Source organism: Haliotis rufescens, unplaced genomic scaffold, assembly GCF_023055435.1.
Source record: "Haliotis rufescens isolate VD_foot unplaced genomic scaffold, xgHalRufe1.0.p SCAF_7, whole genome shotgun sequence".
Lineage (NCBI taxonomy): Eukaryota > Metazoa > Mollusca > Gastropoda > Lepetellida > Haliotidae > Haliotis > Haliotis rufescens.
The window spans coordinates 33,167,927-33,189,677 of record NW_025964361.1 but is presented as its reverse complement, the minus strand read 5'-3'; the positions used below and the strand labels follow the sequence as shown (position 1 = coordinate 33,189,677).

Sequence of the window (21,751 nt, the reverse complement as noted above, 5' to 3'; positions counted from 1 at the left end):
CCTCCCACATTAAGCTGACATGCCGCGATATAACTACAATACTGTTAAAAGCGCATTAAACCAAACTCACTCACTCACTCACTAGACAGATATTGTAAACAGTCAACTGTACTGAACTACACACTCCACTTTGGATGGGGATATTTTTCTATTTCCATGATACACAACACTGATTCTCATAATACTGTATGTCCAATGTATATTAAAAAATAGAGACATACCTGACTATCCCTATCAAAAGTTAAGTTAGTACAGACTTATTCCCTGGTTTGTTACTGTGTTACTTTGTTACTTTGTTACTTTGTTACTGTGTTACTTTGTTACTTTGTTACTTGTGTGAAAAAGGTGAGCTTGTTGGGAAATAAGGTTTCAAGTACTGCTGTTATCCTTGTCAGTGAGTTTGAAAAGGGGAATAACTCTTGATATGTTCAGCAGTCACTTGATTTATTCCAGCTAATGTTTATTGTAGGATTTGCATCATCATTCTCCATCTGCTGGAATCAGCTGTGATATTCAGTTTTAATCAAGTGTATGATATTTTCCAGGAATTAGTTCGAGAAAAAGACAGAACCTGTTTCAGAAGAGAAGAGGAACTGCACAAGATCCGTCGGGTATGATATGAGATTTATAGACCACTTGGTAGCTGATCATCTACTAGAGGTAAGACTCTCTAGCTGAAGGTTTTTATGTTTCCTATAAGTAGGATATGCATGTATTCCTTCAAATAATAGAGCAAGGCCTCACTAACAGGTACGATCATACCGGTAGATCTTTTAAACCAAGCTGAACATAATCGTTGCTTTGTAAGCATGCACAAGCAAGAGATCTTTATGTCACATTATATACTCAGGGATTGACCTTGTCATATATATTCGCAAGTGCTGGGGTTATAAATTTTTGGGGTCCCAATCATTAAAATGATGGTCCAAGGGTGTCCACTGTGCCTACAGCAAATATATAAGTGGTATGTTTGATGACTTAAACTCATTATAGATGGTATGGTGTGAAGTTGGTGTGAAAGTTTATACATGCGTCCAATCTCACTAAATCAGATCTTCTTTTTTTCTGATATGATACCACTCTTCATAAGATGTGGGGACAACTTCATAGAAAGCCACAGTGGACTCTGATTGGACTTTGACCCCCTCAGTCGATAAGAAGGGTGAATAGGTTCTTGAGCCAATCAGCTGTCAGGGTTCTAAAATGATTCAGCTTCATTTTTGGAGCACCTCAATTCAGAAACAACAGGATGTTTGAAATATCCTTATCAATGTAATCACGCCACTATACTTTCTAGTTTCGGAACTTTTTGTTTAAGTTTGTTTTTGAGATACAGAAAAGGGTATGCAGGTTTGAATGCTTCGCTTACTCCTACTGAGAATTTAGAAGCTGTGACGCTGATTGGCTGTTTAGAAGTTCACCTGATGCGAGCGCTAATGGAGATATCCTAAGGTCTCCACACAGAGTAAAAGATCTGATTTAAATGAGATTGTACATGCACCTAGTAAGTTTCTTTACACTTGGATTTATATTTATTCATTTATTTTCGAAAAATATTATAAAATGTTTAGTAGTCTCAGTACATACCAGTCGATGTCCTTTTGTGGCTACAGAATCAGTTAAAATTATCTATACTTAAGAATGAAATAGATGGAAATCTCATAGCTAATATGTATTTGGAAAAGGTATTGATACAAATATATGATCATTATGTGAGACAATTATCCTGATCTTGATAGTGTGTTGAGTCGTGATGGTGCAGTCATCACACTGGAGGCATGGGTGTGTTTCCCTATATCATGTTTACACTGTGTGAAGCCCATTTCTGGTATCCCCTGCTGGGATATTGCTCAAATAAATTGAGAATCACTGACTTACTGTATGTATTTGTTTGTACCTCATCAGGAGGCCCAGACTGCCATCGAGGAGTGCCGGTCCCTCCGTAGCAAGCTCCACCTGGCGGAACAAGCCCAGCTGGCAGCACGCACTATGGAAGAGGACTACGAGGAGGTGGTCGCGCTCCTGGAGAACGAGATCGCACAGCTCCGGGTGCAGCTTGTCAAGACGGTCAGTCAGTTACCATGTTCTCAAGTTACTGGAGAAATCACCACCTGGCATCACAATCCACTTAGAACAGTTTATAATAGTATTTCCACTCATGTTCTGGATTCTGTGGCTGTAGGAGTGTTTGTTCTTGTAATGCTTGCATTATGATTTTGATTTCTCTAATAGATATCAACACTCCCTGTTTCAATAAGAGTGTATTCCACTATTTCCTTTAAGAATGATACATGATTATTATGGAGTTTATTTAATTAGTGAAAGGACAGTTCTTACCACTTATGGTGCCCATGTTGCCAGTGTCTGAATACAAACTGGAAGTTGGATGAAATGCAAAAGAAATTAAACCGAGTTTGGCAATTTAATGTCAAGGGTAACTTCCCTTCCTATGTAGACCTGCTTTGAATGTTCATGTTAATGAACTCGGCAGTACGGAAAAGATGATTCATTTGTATACTATATTTGTGAAAGTTTGGTTGGTGATTCTTAAAGCAAGTGATTGATAAACCTACCTCAGTATACAAAATAAATGAAGAAACACAACTTCGTGGAAAGTCGTGCAAACCCCTATAAAGTAGGCCTGTCATGATTACTTGCATACCTGCTTATGGTGTGATTAGAATTCCTAACTAGTTCAAGAATATGCAAACCGGTGTTCGTTATACTAGTTTATTATTATTAATAATCTTTTGCCGTTACATTTATGAAACTATCTGTAATATTGTCACAGTCTGATGTATTCACTATTAAAAAGTTATAAATAGACACTAAATCCATTTGCTATCTTCAACAGTCTGTCAATGACGTAATAAAAGATAAGTCCTTGCAAAACAGCAAATAATGTAATGAATGTCAGACAGGTATTGTTGAGGAACGAATTGTTCTGTTTTGACAGGTGTACCTTGCACTGTAAAGATTTTGAATACATTGTAATATCTGTTTTCAGTAAAATAGTTTCATTAAGAAAAATATCTGGTTCAAGATTGTTCAGATAAATAGTCTTAACACTCTGACCATGGTGTCCCCAAAGATATAGGGGTAATCTATATGTCACTCCGACCTTGCTGTCCCCAAAGATATAGGGGTAACCTATATGTCACTCCGACCTTGCTGTCCCCAAGATAGAGGTAATCTATATGTCACTCTGACCTTGCTGTCCCCAAAGATAGGGGTAATCTGTATGTCACTCTGACCTTGCTGTCCCCAAAGATAGGGGTAATCTGTATGTCACTCCCACCTTACTGTCACCAAAGATAGGGGTAATCTGTATGTCACTCCAACCTTGCTGTCCCCAAGATAGAGGTAATCTATATGTCACTCCGACCTTGCTGTCCCCAAAGATAGGGGTAATCTGTATGTCACTCCGACCTTACTGTCCCCAAGATAGAGGTAATCTATATGTCACTCCGACCCTACTGTCCCCAAGATAGAGGTAATCTATATGTCACTCCGACCTTACTGTCACCAAAGATAGGGGTAATCTATATGTCACTCCGACCTTGCTGTCCCCAAAGATAGGGGTAATCTGTATGTCACTCCCACCTTACTGTCACCAAAGATAGGGGTAATCTATATGTCACTCCCACCTTACTGTCACCAAAGATAGGGGTAATCTATATGTCACTCCGACCTTACTGTCACCAAAGATAGGGGTAATCTATATGTCACTCCGACCTTACTGTCCCCAAGATAGAGGTAATCTATATGTCACTCCGACCCTACTGTCCCCAAGATACAGGTAATCTATATGTCACTCCGACCTTACTGTCACCAAAGATAGGGGTAATCTATATGTCACTCCGACCTTGCTGTCCCCAAAGATAGGGGTAATCTGTATGTCACTCCCACCTTACTGTCACCAAAGATAGGGGTAATCTATATGTCACTCTGACCTTACTGTCCCCAAAGATAGGGGTAATCTATATGTCACTCCGACCTTACTGTCACCAAAGATAGGGGTAATCTATATGTCACTCCCACCTTACTGTCCACAAAGATAGGGGTAATCTATATGTCACTACATGTCACTCTTAGTATTGTTTAAAAATTATTTGTTAACATACATCTGTGATAAGCCGCTCGTAATTTACTGCTCTTTGATGATAGGCTTTTAGAGAAGGAATGCATTACCATGTCTAGTCACAATATTGCTGAAATACTGCCGATGTGACTAACCATTTGAACTCACTGACTGACTCTCCACTGATACCTGTTATTCTCCATGATGGCAACCATGCTACACTACCAGTATTTTACTGTCTCTGACAGGCTTTTCAAAAACAAATGCATTACTTTATCCGGTCACAATATGGCTATATCTAGTCACTCACTCACTGTCCACTGATACCTGTTATTCCCTAGGATGGCGTGCCTGCAACAAACCCAAGCTCTGCCCAGAAGAAGCTGGCTGTGTTGGTGTGTCAGCTGAAGAAAGCCGAGGCGGGCAGGAAGACGTATGAAGTCAGCACAGAGAAGCTACTGGAATATGTGGAGGTGTGCCCAAGATTGAGATACATGCTTTGTTACATTTTGGTCATGTCATCTATAACTGTGAAAATGATGGGCCAGGTGTGAGAAACATGGGGCCTCAGGACTTGTAGGATAATCAGAAATTGGGAGTTGTAGGGTAGGCTAGGGGTTGAGCCTTCGTAGGGATTCCATGTAAGAATACAGGTCCCAGGATCTTATGCTTGTTGTGGATGGATGGTGACTAGATCGATCAAGGACATGATTGATGGCATATCATCGTATGCCAATTGTGTGGATCAATGCTCATCATTTACAGGTTCAGGATACTGCAGTCATGTAGCTGGAATATTGATGAGTGTGGTGTGAACGAGCAAACTCACACACACAATAAAGCATCAGTTTGTCACACTAAAAACATAGGTTTGAATCCATTCTTGGGTGAAATATATTCTTGATGTGTATCTCTAGGTGATAACTGGCATATTGCTGAATGTTACACCAGACCATCCTCACTTAGAGATAGAGGGTAATGGGTGTTACAAAGCTGCTGTTGTAGAATGGGTGTTACAAAGCTGCTGTTGTAGAATGGGTGTTACAAAGCTGCTCTTGTAAAGTGTGTTACAGCTGCTGTTGTAGAGCGTGTGTTACAGCTGCTGTTGTAAAGTGTGTTACAGCTGCTGTTGTAGAGTGTTACAGCTGCTGTTGTAGAGTGTGTTACAGTTGCTGTCGTAGAGTGTGTTACAGCTGCTGTTGTAGAGTGTGTTTTACAGCTGCAGTTGTAGAGTGTGTGTTACAGCTGCTGTTTTAGAGTGTTACAGCTGCTGTTGTAAAGTGTGTTACAGCTGCTGTTGTAGAGTGTGTTACAGCTGCTGTTGTAGAGTGTGTGTTACAGTTGCTGTTGTAGAGTGTGTTACAGCTGCTGTTGTAGAGTGTTACAGCTGCTGTTGTAGAGTGTGTTTTACAGCTGCTGTTGTAGAGTGTTTTACAGCTGCAGTTATAGAGTGTGTGTTACAGCTGCTGTTTTAGAGTGTGTTACAGCTGCTGTTGTAGAGTGTGTGTTACAGTTGCTATTTTAGAGTGTGTTACAGCTGCTGTTGTAGAGTGTGTGTTACAGTTGCTGTTGTAGAGTGTGTGTTACAGCTGCTGTTGTAGAGTGTGTGTTTCAGCTGCTGTTGTAGAGTGTGTTATAGTTGCTGTTGTAGGGTGTGTGTTATTGTTGCTGTTGTAATGTGTGTTACAGCTGCTGTTGTAGAGTGTGTTACAGCTACTGTTGTAGAGTGTGTGTTACAGTTGCTGTTGTAGAGTGTGTTGCAGTTGCTGTTGTAGAGTGTGTGTTACAGCTGCTGTTGTAGAATGGGTTGAAACAACTGCTGTTGCAGAGTGTGTCTTTCTAATGGTGCTGTCATAGATTTTGTATTTACAGCTGTTGTGTTTGCATTCTGTTGTTAGCAAAGCTGCTGTTGTAGAGTGTGTTACATGTGTTGTAGAATGTGTTACATGTGCTGTTGTAGAGTGTGTTACAGCTGCTGTTGTAGAGTGTTACAGTTGCTGTTGCAGAGTGTGTGTTACAGCTGCTGTTGTAGAGTGTGTGTTACATGTGTTGTAGAATGTGTTACATGTGCTGTTGTAGAGTGTTACAGCTGCTGGTGTAAAGTGTCTTACAGCTGCTGTTGTAGAGTGTGTGTTACAGTTGCTGTTGTAGAGTGTGTTACAGCTGCTGTTGTAAAATGTGTTACAGCTGCTGTTGTAGAGTGTTACAGCTGCTGTTGTAGACTGTGTGTTACAGTTGCTGTTGTAGAGTGTGTAACAGCTGCTGTTGTAGAGTGTGTTTTACAGCCGCAGTTGTAGAGTGTGTTACAGGTGCTGTTTTAGAGTGTGTTACAGCTGCTGTTGTAGCTGTTGTAGAGTGTGTGTTACAGTTGCTGTTGTAGAGTGTGTGTTACAGCTGCTGTTGTAGAGTGTGTGTTTCAGCTGCTGTTGTAGAGTGTTATAGTTGCTGTTGTAGAGTGTGTGTTACAGTTGCTGTTGTAAAGTGTGTTACAGCTGCTGTTGTAGAGTGTGTTATAGTTGCTGTTGTAGGGTGTGTGTTACAGTTGCTGTTGTAGAGTGTTACAGCTGCTGTTATAGAGTGTGTGTTACAGTTGCTGTTGTAGAGTGTGTTACAGTTGCTGTTGTAGAGTCAGTGTTACAGCTGCTGTTGTAGAGTGTGTGTTTCAGCTGCTGTTGTAGAGTGTGTTATAGTTGCTATTGTGGGGTTAGTGTTACAGCTGCTGTTGAAGAGTGTGTTACAGCTGCTGTTGTAGAGTGTGTGTTACAGTTGCTGTTGTAGTGTTACAGTTGCTGTTGTAGAGCGTGTGTTAAAGCTGCTGTTGTAGAGTGTGTCTTTCAGCTGCTGTTGAAGAGTGTGTTATAGTTGCTGTTGTAGGGTGTGTGTTACAGCTGCTGTTGTAGAGTGTGTTACAGCTGCTGTTGTAGAGTGTTACAGGTGTTTTAGAGTGTGTGTTACAGCTGCTGTTTTAGAGTGTGTTACAGCTGCTGTTGTAGAGTGTGTTACAGCTGCTGTTGAAGAGTGTGTGTTACAGGTGCTGTTGTAGAGTGTGTTACAGGTGCTGTTTTAGAGTGTTACAGCTGCTGTTGAAGAGCGTGTGTTACAGCTGCTGTTGTAGTGTTTGTGTTACAGCTGCTGTTGTAGAGTGTGTGTTACAGCTGCTGTTGTAGAGTGTGTGTTACAGCTGCTGTTGTAGAGTGTGTCACAGCTGCTGATGAAGAGTGTGTGTTACATGTGCTGTTGTAGAGTGTGTTACAGGTGCTGTTGAAGAGTGAGTGTTACAGCTGCTGTTGTAGAGTCTGTTACAGCTGCTGTTGTAGAGTGTGTTACAGCTGCTGTTGTAGAGAGTGTGTTACAGCTGCTGTTGTAGAGTGTGTGTTACAGCTGCTGTTGTAGTGTGTGTGTTACAGGTGCTGTTGTTGTTTCAGCATGTCCAGGAGACAATTACACAGCCAGCTACCGATGGGATACAAGCCAGGTGAGACTCAGCGATGTTGATCTGTTCATGTTCTTGGACAGTGACTGATTGTCATCCAAAATGTCCTAAAGATATGTTTCAAATTTGTTTAAGTTATAGAGGAATGTCCTATCAATAGTACATGAAATCATAATATGTACTCATGCCATAAACAAACAAATAAACTGAAAACCCAGGGTTGACCTCGTTGAAGGAGACATCTGACTTACCAATCCCAGATTACCTTTCAAATCCAAAACCTCCGAGAAGAACCTGGTTAGAACTGGTCTTCAGCAACCCATGTTTGTCATGAGGCTACTAAGGTATCGGGTTGTAAGTCTCATTGACTTGGTTGATGAATGTCATTGTATCCTGATTGCATAGGTCAATGCTTGTGATGTCAATCACATATAGCTGAAATTTTGCTGAGTGCAATGTTAAACAAAACACAAAATTCTATTCTATACAACATTATAGAACAGGAGAGAAAAACCTTAGACCCCTTCTTAACTTCTTAACTAATAAGTAAGTGATTGCAAAAGAATATGTATGTCACTGTGGTATGGTAAGATGGATTTTTTGGTTTTGGTTTGGTTTGTTGTTTAACGCCGCACTCAGCAATATTCCAGCTATATGACGGCGGTCTGTAAATAACCGAGTCTGGACCAGACAATCCAGTGATTGATATCATGAGCATCGATCCACGCAATTGGGATCGATGACATGCATGAACCAAGTCAGCGAGCCTGACCACCCGATCCCGTTTTTCGCCTTTTACGACAAGCATAGTAACCTTATCCGGCAAGCATGGGTTGCAGAAGACCTATTCTACCCCGGAATCTACAGGGGTCTGGTAAGATGGAGACCAGCAGAATATGTTCTTCCTAACATCCACATCCAATACAAAGCTTGAATTATCATTTTCTAAATTGTCAGTTCACATTTTCATGTGTAATATTTTGTTGAAAATTAACAGAAACCATAATTGAGTTTTTTTCTGGTATTGGAATGACAGCGAGAATGAGAAGAACCAGATGAACCAGACAAAGAGGAACAAGAAGCAAAATCTCAAGGGTCTGGCTAAGGAGGGACAGGAGGTGGTGAAGATGGTCAAATCTCTCATTGAGACTGTGCGTAAGTAGCATACAGACTGCGTAAGTAGCATAGATTCTGCTTATCAGCAGCATACAGACTGTAAGTACTGAAGATACTATGTGTAAGTAGCATACAGATTGTGCGAAAGTACCATAGACATTGTGCATGAGTACCTTATAGAGTATGCGTAAGTACATAGTTGTTGTCCGTAAGTACCTTACGGAGTAAGCGTAAGTAGTATAGACATTGTGAGCAAGTATCTTGCAGAGTATGCGTAAGTTGTATAGACATTGTGCGTGAATACCTTACAGATTATGCGTAAGTAGTATAGACAATGTGCGTAAGTACCTTACGGAGTATGCGTAAGTAGTATAGATATTGTGCGTAAGTACCTTACGGTGTATGCGTAAGTAGTATCGACATTGTGCGTAAGTACCTTACGGTGTATGCGTAAGTAGTATCGACATTGTGCGTAAGTACCTTACGGAGTATGCGTAAGTAGTATCTACATTGTGCGTAAGTACCTTACGGTGTATGCGTAAGTAGTATCGACATTGTGCGTAAGTACCTTACGGTGTATGCGTAAGTAGTATCGACATTGTGCGTAAGTACCTTACGGAGTATGCGTAAGTAGTATAGGCATTGTGCGTGAGTACCTTACTGAGTATGCATATGTAACATCAGATTCTGTATTTCCACTGTAGTTGTTGGGAAGTCTATCTGGATACAAATCGCAAACTCACCTGTCAATGTATTTCTTCTCAGCAGTCTCTGCTTAGTATGTTCAAGTTAAATGTGTTGATAAATTTCAGGTAAAACAACTGTAAACATGAAAAGGGGAGACAACTTTTTTCCAAAATGAAACAGGAAATGCTAGAAATGAATACGACAGTCGTAGGTCAGTGTTGAAGTATGGGAGTCAGGATAGTCTATGATAGGATTAAGAATGGGACCCAGAATGAGAAGAATGTGCAATGATTCTTCCTTCATTTTGTTTTCTAGCTCTGCCGTATGGATGGGAAGAGGCCTACACTGGGGACGGGACCAAGTACTACATCAAGTGAGTTGATTGTTCCTCTTAATCACTGGTTTGTCTGGTCCAGACTCGGATTATTTACCCGCTGCTCTGATGTGGCTGGAATATTGCTGAACAGTGTTAAATAAAATTCCATCACTGGATCACCCCTGGGGCTGTAAGAGTATATTTGGTTGTGTTGTAACATTGGGTCTGGTTTACATGTAATCATACTCACTGAAATAGGACTGAATGCTTACAGTGATGAGTGATAAAAGGTAATGAGATGGCATTATTGAGATCAGAATGTTCTGTATGTTTTTAAGTTTTGTTTCCATATTAAATACACTTGAATACCTTAGTTGACTGGATTTGGAGTGTGATTCTGGGGGGTGGAAAATCCATGACTGACTCGCCGGACTCATTATTTCAGATTGCCAGACAAACAAAAAATACAACATCAGTAATAATTCTCCTCTCAACATAATGATAATTATATTAAAATATTACATATTTAATAAAAGAATACAACATAAAAGCCAGATTTCAAAGACATCCAACGGGAGCTTTCCGACTGTTACAACTTAACTAAATATGCAGCAACTTTGAATTTGAATGTTAACATGTTTAATAAGTTTGGGTCAAGCTGTCATTTACTATTTTAGAAAATGTAGTGACAAGTCTAATATGTATGCGCAACTTATGTAAAATGCAACAAAAATAATAAATTATAAAAAAAAAAAAAAATCTGTAATATTTTGCAGACATTTGGTTAAGTTTGATGACATGTTTCTAACAAATACTAAAATATAGCTTTGTAATGGCAGTGTTTACTCCCTTGTTCGGATTACACGTTAGGACACTCTCTCTGAATGGTTGATCACAGTACCATGTAGCCAATTGTGTGATGTATTGTAAGAATTGTTTTGTTTGTTTGTTGTTTAATGATGCAATCAGCAATATTCTGTATGACTGTGGTCTGTAAATAATAGAATCTGGACCAGACAATCTAGTGATTGACATCATTAGCATTGATCTACGCATCAACCAAGTCAGCGAGCCTGACCTCTGGATCCCGTTAGTTGCCTCTTACGACGAGCATAGTCGCCTCTTAAGACAAGAATAGGTTGCTGAAGACCTTTTCTGACCCAGAGTGTCACCGGTCTATATTATGAGATGTGCAGGACAGTCGAACTGGATGCACAGAACATATGGTGTTCATTTTATTGTGGCCAGCAATGGATATATTCATTGTTTGTGGTGAAAAAAGCCATGGCAGATACAAAAACTGATTCATCAATGTCAAAACAAATTGCACAGGCAGTAAGAGACCCATTTTGTGATGAGAACACAATTTTTAGTCACATACCAACGCCATAATCTGGACATGTGAATTTTTAATATTTACTGGTCCAGGGACAAGTTCACAATTTTGATATTTCCACACCCTTGCATTGTGACCCGATAAATTGGATGTCATTGTACTGTGGAATATTGGATTAGCCGATGTCATCAATTGCTGGTTTATCTAGTCCTGATTTTTTAAAGGTATCATGACATATCTGTATAATGCTGACTGGCATTAAACTACGTTCAGTTACTCACTTAACCCGTGAAGATCCGGGGTAGAATAGGTTGTCAGTGACCCATGCTTGCCATACAAGGCGACTATGCTTGTCGTTAAGGGGCGACTAACGGGATCGGGTGGTCAGGCTCGCTGACTTGGTTACTGCATGTCATTGTATCCCAATTGCATGGATCGATGCTCATGATGTCAGTCACTAGATTGTCTGGTCCAGACTCGATTATTTAAAGACCGCTGTCATGTAGCTGTGATATTGCTGAGAGTGTCGTTAAACAACAAACAAAGAACAAATGACATGACGTAGCAGTATAATGGTGACCGTGGCATTAAACAACATTCGTTTGCTCACACTTTGAAAGTTAAAGATGGTTGACTTGACATAGCTCATCTTCCCGAGGCAAGAGAGTTAACTGACTATAAAAGTCCAGTTTCCACCCTTGCCGAACTAGGCTGGTATTATGGAGTTTCATTTTGGCTGGACTAACGAGTCTATGCATAGTCCAATCAAAATCGCGCACCGAAATTGAAATCTGGTTCGTAAACTGTCGTGCAGATTTCGGTCGATAGCAGGATTTGCAAAGCATGTGCACCACCAACTCGTTGTCAGCAGATATTTTCCAAATCTTCTCATGATTTTAATCAAGATGCTCACGTGATTTGATGCATTTCGCGATGGAAGACACGTTTTATCACAATATAGATATTGATTATCGATCAGATTGTCCTGACTGGGCGCAACCATTTTGTGTGAAGCAAACGCAAGTGATACAAGAGGTGGAATCTGATTGGTCCTTAGGAGAGGCTTAGAAGGGACATAATTGGTAATAGCCACTGGTGGCGCTCTGATCGAACCCAGTAATTCCTACCTAATTCGGCAAGGGTGGGAACTGGACTTTTAAAGTCAGTTAACTCTCTTGCCTCGGGAAGATGGAAATAGCTGTGCAGTAACAGTTGTGGCATGAAGCTTTTTTGGTTGCTCACTTGAAATGAAAGAGGGTTGACATGTTTGCTGTGTTGTAGCCATACTAACCAGACAACAACTTGGACACATCCTGTCTCCGGCGTCCAGCATCAGACCGACTCCCTCCACAAGCCCCGGCCACCAGCAATACACACAGACAAGGGATAGGAACCCGTCACTCAGTTCTTCCATCAGTTGTCTTCCGTCAAATCTTCCACAATGTGTGGTTTGTGTGAACTACCAACCCCATACTGACATATATATCGCCATGCTATATTTGTACCCATGGATCTTGATCTTCCGTCCATTGACGTTAGATTTTAGCAAGGTTTGTTATTTCACAGTGTGGTTGGATGTCAGTTATACCGTTCCTGGAAGTAGAAACGCTAAACTGACACATTGTCGCAGTGATGCGTCTACAGCAGTTGAACTTTGCTCATGTCAAGTACAACAAATATTTTTATTTTTGTTTTGAGCAGTATTGATAATTATAAAACACAGGGAACGCATACAATTCAATTCTTTGTTCCAGTACTCAGGGGTGAGAATCTTCCATGGATCAGTGTATTTCCGCAAATTTTAGTGATCGCAGATTTGTTAAAAACTGATGGCTTCCCCCATAAAACCCCCAAATTATGGACCATGCTCCTTTGCAAAGAAGTTTCAGCTGAAAATAAAATATCCATTCTCATCCCTGAGTTCTTTAGATGCCTCAGCCTGTGACTACAATAAAGTCAGCATTCAAGACAGGCAGCTTCAGAGTACATTTTTACAGTTGAATTGATGTGCACTTTACTTTGATATTATCATAATTATAAATATATTTTGCAACATTGTAATGAAATCTATCTGAACTGCTCAGTGCCCCTACTGATAAGCATCTGGAAAAGAAATAAGTGAAACATGTCTCCTGCTAGTAATATTGACCCACTCATACACTATAAAACATTATATATCAGTTCCATGTCCACTATCAGTGATTCAAGATCCAGCTGCAGTTTCATTCCCCCTAAATTATTGACATAGCTGTTTATTTATTTATTTTTTCAACCGACCTTTTTAGGAAAGCTGGAATAAATCTGTGAAACAAAAAATTAAAAACGTGTGGCCTTTTGGAACCCTAAGATATTCTTCTGTACTATTTACATTGTATTGATAGCCAGTCATTTTTTATTGACAGACAAGTCTGTTCTTTTTAAGTCATAATGTTTAGCTTTAAGCCATTGCCTTTGCGAAATGATTTTATTGAAATTCTGTTTCGTCAGACCATGATCCTTTGTTAAATGGGTGTATCTGCTGTGTGAGTCCCGCCCTTACTCAGTGCAATAGATCTCAGTCAGTGCCACCTCAAATGTTGGCCATTGACATGGTTTTCCATTACTTTTATGACATCACATCACACAGGGCTCCAGATAATTTTTAAATCCTTTGATTATTCACTCATGGTATCATTCACAGGAAGTGATTGTTTTCTTTGGGTATTCAATATATTTTTAACTCCCCTGGGTTCGGTCTATTGGTTATTTTTACACCACTGAGTAAATCTCTTTTTCAAAATAATTCTGCATAACATGCTGTTACTTGACAGCGTGTGGTTTATTCCCTGTAGTTGTGTTCTTGTATGTGTGCTGCCTGAACAGATCAGAAAAGAAATACATGTGACCATGCTGAAATACTTCATTGAGTAATTACAGTGTTAAATGTCAGGGCGGGGGGTGACATTTTTCATGCCTATTTGTACGCAAACCATTCAAAATTAATTGGGTAGTGGTGATTTTATGCAAATACGCAGCTTATCTGGAGCTCTGCATCACATACAATCATTCATAAGATGGAGCCATTCTTTAGCAAATGTATTTCTTCAATTTGTTTTACAGGAGAGATTATTGGTGGATCTCCATTGACAAATCTCGGGCTTGGCTTGTTTTCTTAAATTTTAATTAGTATTACAAGATTTATATTTGTTTTGATATATTTTTAAATTAAAGACACATAGACCATTGTCAGTGGCTCATTTTGTGTCTTATAAGGATACCATACCATAAATGTTGTATTTTAAAAATGTGTTGAAGTGTTGATATGCTAATTAAGTGCTTATTCAAATGTCTTGATGCAAGAGTTACGCAAAATAGAAGCTAGTGTATGTCAAGATATGTCTGTAATTGTTTCTTTATTGTCAATTTTGTTTGAGTTTTTGTTTAATGTAGGGGTTTCAAGATGCAACCGTCTGTTGATCATGCTCAACTCACAATATGAATCATACTTTATCTCCAACATACACTTAACAATTCTAGTTAACAGTAATGGACCTCTGTGTTGATAGAGAATAAAAAAACTTTATAATTGATAATCTGACTCCAGATTGAAAATAGCTTTTATGTTGTAACAGTTTTAGAGTTTTACATGAAATTGTAAAAAAACAACATGCCTATTCTGCCAGTCTTATTTTGATCCAAGAAAGGAATGTGTGACAATGTGAGTCCATGTGAACAGGACACCCGTACATCAATGTTTTATTCAAGTTGTATATTTGATTGAACCGTAGCCCAGCTACTTGTGCCATTATGTTTCCTACTTTCTGAATGTTCTCAGTATCAGCTGTGGTACATGTAGTTTTGTAGTCAAGGCCAGTATCAAGGTTGAGTTTACGTGATACGTTTGTCATGAAATGAAATATTGCTTTGGGATTGTGTCGACTTGTGCTAGAGACTTACAATACAGCATGTTTCTTCGTTGTTGTCCTCTGTATGTACAGCATGTGGATGTGTGCCAACACAAGGATTATGTGCAGTGAATGGGTTTCATCTCAACACTTTATCAAGTGTTACTGAATAGAATCAGTGTAAGTTTAGCACTGCTAATATGATTTTCCATTTTTTCCCCATTCATATTGATTTTATCAAAATCTATAACAAATTAAATTTGGTTGCTACTTATTGATATACATGTAGTATCACGATGTGTCGTTGACGTAAACCTGTTCTTCCAAGTCCAGTTTGAGATTATGTCGGAATCTAAGTCACAAGATTATGTGTATTTATCAGGGTTTATGAGTTCCCTCAAATTACTTTCAACACTCTGATTCTTGCTGATAGGATTCATTAACTTGCAAGGATTGTATGATACAAACTTTAACTTACATGATTACATGTTGTCTAGTCTAAACATGGTGCTCTTAACCTTATAGATTACATCTTGTAAGTCTTGAAGGATAAGTTTAGATGTATTGCGATTCATTTTGCCTGTGGTGTGGTGGTATCAATAGTATTGCTCCCAGGAAATGTATTGTGTATTGCGATTCATTTTGCCTTTGGTGTGGTGGTATCAATAGTATTGCTCCCAGGAAATGTATTGTGTATTGCGATTCATTTTGCCTGTGGTGTGGTGGTATCAATAGTATTGCTCCCAGGAAATGTATTGTGTATTGCGATTCATTTTGCCTGTGGTGTGGTGGTATCAATAGTATTGCTCCCAGGAAATGTATTGTGTATTGCGATTCATTTTGCCTTTGGTGTGGTGGTATCAATAGTATTGCTCCCAGGAAATGTATTGTGTATTGCGATTCATTTTGTCTGTGGTGTGGTGGTATCAATAGTATTGCTCCCAGGAAATGTATTGTGTATTGCGATTCATTTTTCCTGTGGTGTGGTGGTATCAATAGTATTGCTCCCAGGAAATGTATTGTGTATTGTGATTCATTTTGCCTGTGGTGTTGTGGTATCAATAGTATTGCTCCCAGGAAATGTATTGTGTATTGCGATTCATTTTGCCTGTGGTGTGGTGGTATCAATAGTATTGCTCCCAGGAAATGTATTGTGTATTGCGATTCATTTTGCCTGTGGTGTTGTGGTATCAATAGTATTGCTCCCAGGAAATGTATTGTGTATTGCGATTTATTTTGCCTGTGGTGTGGTGGTATCAATAGTATTGCTCCCAGGAAATGTATTGTGTATTGCGATTCATTTTGCCTGTGGTGTTGTGGTATCAATAGTATTGCTCCCAGGAAATGTATTGTGTATTGCGATTCATTTTGCCTGTGGTGTGGTGGTATCAATAGTATTGCTCCCAGGAAATGTATTGTGTATTGCGATTCATTTTGCCTGTGGTGTGGTGGTATCAATAGTATTGCTCCCAGGAAATATATTGTGTATTGCGATTCATTTTGCCTGTGGTGTGGTGGTATCAATAGTATTGCTCCCAGGAAATGTATTGTGTATTGCGATTCATTTTGCCTGTGGTGTGGTGGTATCAATAGTATTGCTCCCAGGAAATGTATTGTGTATTGCGATTCATTTTGCCTGTGGTGTTGTGGTATCAATAGTATTGCTCCCAGGAAATGTATTGTGTATTGCGATTCATTTTGCCTGTGGTGTGGTGGTATCAATAGTATTGCTCCCAGGAAATGTATTGTGTATTGTGATTCATTTTGCCTGTGGTGTGGTTGTATCAATAGTATTGCTCCCAGGAAATGTATTGTGTATTGCGATTCATTTTGCCTGTGGTGTTGTGGTATCGATAGTATTGCTCCCAGGAAATGTATTGTGCATTGTGATTCATTTTGCCTGTGGTGTGGTTGTATCAATGGTATTGCTCCCAGGAAATGTATTGTGTATTGCGATTTATTTTGCCTGTGGTGTGGTATGGGTATTATCGCTGACCCTGTATCATCACCAGGGCTCAAATAGGGTGGTTTCCCATGGAGGCACCACTATAAGCACAAACACTGAGCATAAAATCATTTTATTTTTGTTTCAATTAAACAATTGAACAAAATAATTGTTTGAGATCATCTTCCGGGGAACCAGTTTTCTATTCCTGTTCTGATATATCTACATACCCTGTATCATATCTGTATCCATATATCATTGATGCTTCCAGTGTTATGGTGCTCCAGTAATGCTTGTAGGTGTGTCCTCAGAACTTTCCTTAATGGAGATATCATGAGAAATCAGGGTTTATATATAATTTCTCTATATATGACCTATAGTTGTGTCAGTTTTACTTGTTTTAGAATATATGTTCAAAATGGCCAGTTAATTCCTGGCTGAGCTGCAACAGCAACAGCGTGACGTCATCATATTGGTTTAATCTTGAAGTAGCACTTGTGAGTCTGAGATTAAGAATTGCCTTGGTGCAAATTGAAAAGACAATACTTTGTTGAAGGAATATATTTTTCCTCAAAGGTGTAGGTTTTGTCTCCCCACTACTGACAGAGTAATACCGAACTGTGTAGTTTCTCTTGTCTGTGGCACGGTCAGCTCATACACTTGTAGTGAAGTAAGTGAGCCTGTGTGTTCAGTATAATGCAGAGGATATTCAAATAATCGCGATTATTGTTACTTGGGCTGAATTAAACCATGAAATTTGAGTAAGTGGTAAGTTTGTTATGAATTGCTTTTTAAAAACTGCTAGGAGTGTAATATTGTTAGAGCAAAGAGAAGTCAGAAGCTACCTGTTGAGAAGGATGTTCATGAAGGTGCGAGGATGTTTCACTCTGTTTGCAGTCCAAAATCAAATGTAAAATTTTCACATGCATTGTCAAAACATGTTGTAGTTAAGTTTTCTGGGGACACAATTTTACTGTAGTATTCTTTAGAGTCATCATATTGTTATTGAGGGATATTTGTCACAATTTAATGAATTATTAAGATTATGATTTTTACTATTTATTACAGGACTTCTTTTATGTTTTACTGATATGTCATTTATTTAGATTTTTACTTACAAGGACACAAAAATGGCTTTTTGTTGTCATTATTTAATACCTTGAGTAGTGTGTCTGATTGTTAAGAAACTCAAATCAATTCACGATATTGTCCTTTCATTTATGAAAACTGACGTTTGCACAGAAGGGTTTCTGTTTTACAAAAACTGCACAAAGTATATATTGAAACAGCTGTATTACAATCTCACAACCTACCCCTCACTCAGGTGGGCGTGTCACCTCTCCACAACATTCTTGTTATTACCATTGATGCACTAATATTTATATGCTTTACCGTATCAAGACTGTCCTCTTCATGAAGCTGGCATCAGATCTGTTGCTCTTCATTTCATCAGGCGGCCTATTCATGAAGCTGGCTTAGCACTGAGATTGTCATAAAGTTATTGTAGCGATAAAAATCTTAGCTAAGCCTTATCCTCATGTTGTCTTGGAGATAAGATATCTTAATTTATGGCAATAAGTAAACAGGGTAGGACCTGCATGAATCGTACATCAACATTTATCTGCACTCATATATTATATTGATGCACACATGAATTTCAGTCCAGGAAATCCCTGAATGATGTCATTGGGAAAGCCCCAGGTTATTTTACCTCCATTGCAAGAGCTACTTTCTTACCTAAGATTTGTGAGGTAAGTAAGGAAACCCTGCTGTAGGTTTAAGGCAGCTGCAAGAACAGCTCTAATAGCAGTCGTAATTTATGTTTTAAGTTACTAAGTTTGTCTTAGCTAAGACAGCTTTGTGAATAGGCCCTTCACATGGACTAACAATTTGATCTTCCCTATCTTTGGACATGAACTCACTTTAAAAATTAGCAGAGTGGAACCCAGTTCCATGAGGCCTCTGTGGCAAGTTCCAGCTAGTCCTAGTTGAACCAATTGAGCCATGTGTTCACCTTAATGTTCAACTTTAACAGATCTCATAAACCGCCTCTGTAAGCTGTGTATGAATGTAGGCTGCAAGCTTCTTCTATACTGAAGCAAAATAACAAGCTGATTATGACCAAAGTTCTCTGACTTTCCATGGCAAATTTGTGTCATGAGGCGACTTATTTCAGGCCAATTAGACATTGTAAACATTTGACTTTTGTTTTTAAGCCATTACTGAAAGACTTTGATGAATAATATAAAACATTTAGAGAAACTTGCAAAAATAATGTTCATTGTCTATCAGTTTTGTTTGCATACCCATGCCGATTGTCCAATGATTTTTGACATGGCATGTTTCTCACTTAAACACTAACCTCTCTTGTGTTGTCATTGTGATTTGTTTTATATGTGTTACTCATAAGTCAGTGTGTTGGTTTACAAATTCAAGTATTTTTATAATCATATGTATATCTACTACTCATGACTTCTCAAATTTACAAATGCAAATATTTCATCTTTTATACGCATCTGTGATTTCTTTCAGTATTGCATGCAGTTTTTGGCTGTGTATCATTAAGTGCATAATAGGAAATGCAGTGTTACATCCAAGCTAGATAGGGAACTCAATTTGATTTTAATGTGTTACTGATAGTAGCCTATAGCCTGTAGTTACCTAGTATAAGCTAGTATAAAACATTGTGTAAATCCATTTCACTCACCCACTTGAGAATTAAAATTTTGAAATAAATTCCAGTTTACAAAACTATTTATTAAATGGGGCAAAATGAATTTTCTTCTGTCCTTCAAGGACCAGAATATTTTTTAGGGGGAAATCTGCCAGTTCCCTTCAGAAGGCCAGTGTCCGGTGACTGTTTTGTTGTTGTAGGGAAATAGTACCTTCTCGGCCAGCACGTAACACTGCATCTCTCCAGCTTCTCCGTCCCATTGTTTTGGTAGATGAGAGTGGAATTCTACTTTTGTTACTGCATGTTCAACAATGTGTATTGACTTTGTTTGTTAATGTTAGTTTGTAGTCGCTATTGTTATATAGGCAACTTGTGTGGTATGAGACTTGGATCTGCCATTACCACACATTGCCTCCAGAATCAGCAAGAGTTCTAAGTTCAAAAGCTGCAGTATGTGGTAAACAGGCCAGGCCAGTGGACACCTTGGAAACAGTTTTTGTGTGTAGTACTGAAAAACAGCTGCAAATTAAGAGTCCTTTCCGAATTTGGATCGTATCGAAGGTGTTCTTCATCTCACAGTATCACTCCATGAGTAGGACCTCTGTTGTCTGAGAGCGAATGGAGTAGGACATCTGTTGTCTGAGAGGACTGTCATCTCCACATCGAGATGCATTGTATCCATTCACTGTGCCAAAAACATTGTGGTCTGCTTGCCCATATTTGGCGTCATTCTTTGGAGATTAAGCGGAAATAGACTATTATTTCCTGAACTTACTGAAAGAGTAGACCATAAGGCACCTTGAGCATGGCAGGTTTCTTGGAAGTGGTTAGCATCTAGGAACTGCATCACTTTTTGCTTTATCTTAAATACTGACACTCTGTGATAGATGACTGACCACAGGACGTTTTAGGGTAATTCATGCACATTTATGTGTCTGTCTCGAAGGATGGTTTTCTTCATGAAAAAAGCATGAATTTCTATAGAAAGTCCCATGGACTGGCATTCTTTAATCTACTTTTACCTGTTTACAGCAGGCTAACATCTCACTCATTGCCAGGCCAGTGACGATCAGTCACGATGTCATGTTATCATTTGAATGTGCAAGCTATGTATAGTGCGTATGAGTGAATGCATAATAAAATGACGTATTTACATAAAGTGTGTGCAATATTGCACCTTTTGTTGTTGACTGTTACATAAAAGTATTTGTCAGTGGACTCCAGGCCTGGCAAGGATCACTAAACTGAGGATCGGATGAGTCAATGAGCTCGAGTCTTCATATCGGAACAGTTCAACTGGCTCCCCTGGTGCAGACGTACAGAACAAAATATGAAAAGACAGTCAACAGCGGCATGAACAAACATGTATTGGGGTTATAGCGAAAACGGCACCTCAGCAAAACGTCACCGGGCGAAAACGGCACCGATTGGCGAAAGCGGCACCTCGACTTGAGCGAAAACGGCACCTTATTTTTTTTTTACCTTGGTCAAATAAATGATATTAAACTTACATTGTAACTTGCAAAGGCCAATAATTGTGAGATTCACTATACGCTTTGAAGTTTTAAGTACCTTTACTCAATTTAAGCTGAAACTGATTTAAGAGACCTAACATGGTGCTGTCAGGTCACAATTATTCACAATGGCCATGCGAGAAGAACATGCTGTATCCTGTGATAACTATGACCAGTGGACCCATCGTGTATGTGGAACCGGACTTTCTATCGGTAACTTTCATGTCAGTTTCCAGTCAGAAGATGCTGAAGAAATGAGAGTACCAAACCTATCGGAAATTCACATTACGGCTTCAGATGTACTCAATACATCAAATACCATGTAAATAAACCATATATATTACTACAAAAATCGTTGTTATCGTTATTAAAAATAGAGGTGCCGTTTTCGCCCGACACATAGTAGCCGTTTTCGCCAAATGCGGTGCCGTTTTCGCCAGACCCATCGTGTATGTGGTACCGGACTTTCTGTGAATCGAGAAATTAGCTGAGTCAGCTGCTATCACAATGTTCGGTGGTACAAAGGCCGATATTGTAAACACGTGATGAAGATATAATACCAAATAAATCGTTCTTATCGTTATTAAAAATAGAGGTGCGGTCTATTACAGAACACACAATAATTATTGAGTAGAACACGCATTTACCACTGTCGGTGACATAACCATCGGTCTCGTGTCGGAAATGTTGACTCGCCTGCAGCTGAAAAGTGCGTTATTCAACAATATTTCGGGGTGGATACGTTGACAATGATGTGCCAGCACT

The 21,751-nt window shown here is 39.2% G+C and overlaps 1 protein-coding gene across 1 annotated transcript in view; it reads left to right on the top strand.

Moving 5' to 3' along the window:
• The window catches only part of LOC124146013 (syntaxin-binding protein 4-like), a 45,761-nt gene extending 25,130 nt beyond the window's left edge, over positions 1-20,631 (top strand). The window contains exons 13-19 of the mRNA XM_048387429.1: positions 546-611; positions 1,906-2,067; positions 4,423-4,554; positions 7,507-7,556; positions 8,551-8,669; positions 9,633-9,690; positions 12,251-20,631. Of these exons, the coding sequence (XP_048243386.1) occupies positions 546-611; positions 1,906-2,067; positions 4,423-4,554; positions 7,507-7,556; positions 8,551-8,669; positions 9,633-9,690; positions 12,251-12,359 (696 nt within the window). The 3' untranslated portion in view covers positions 12,360-20,631. The remainder of the gene's footprint in view (positions 1-545; positions 612-1,905; positions 2,068-4,422; positions 4,555-7,506; positions 7,557-8,550; positions 8,670-9,632; positions 9,691-12,250) is intronic.
• Positions 20,632-21,751: the final 1,120 nt, after the last annotated feature.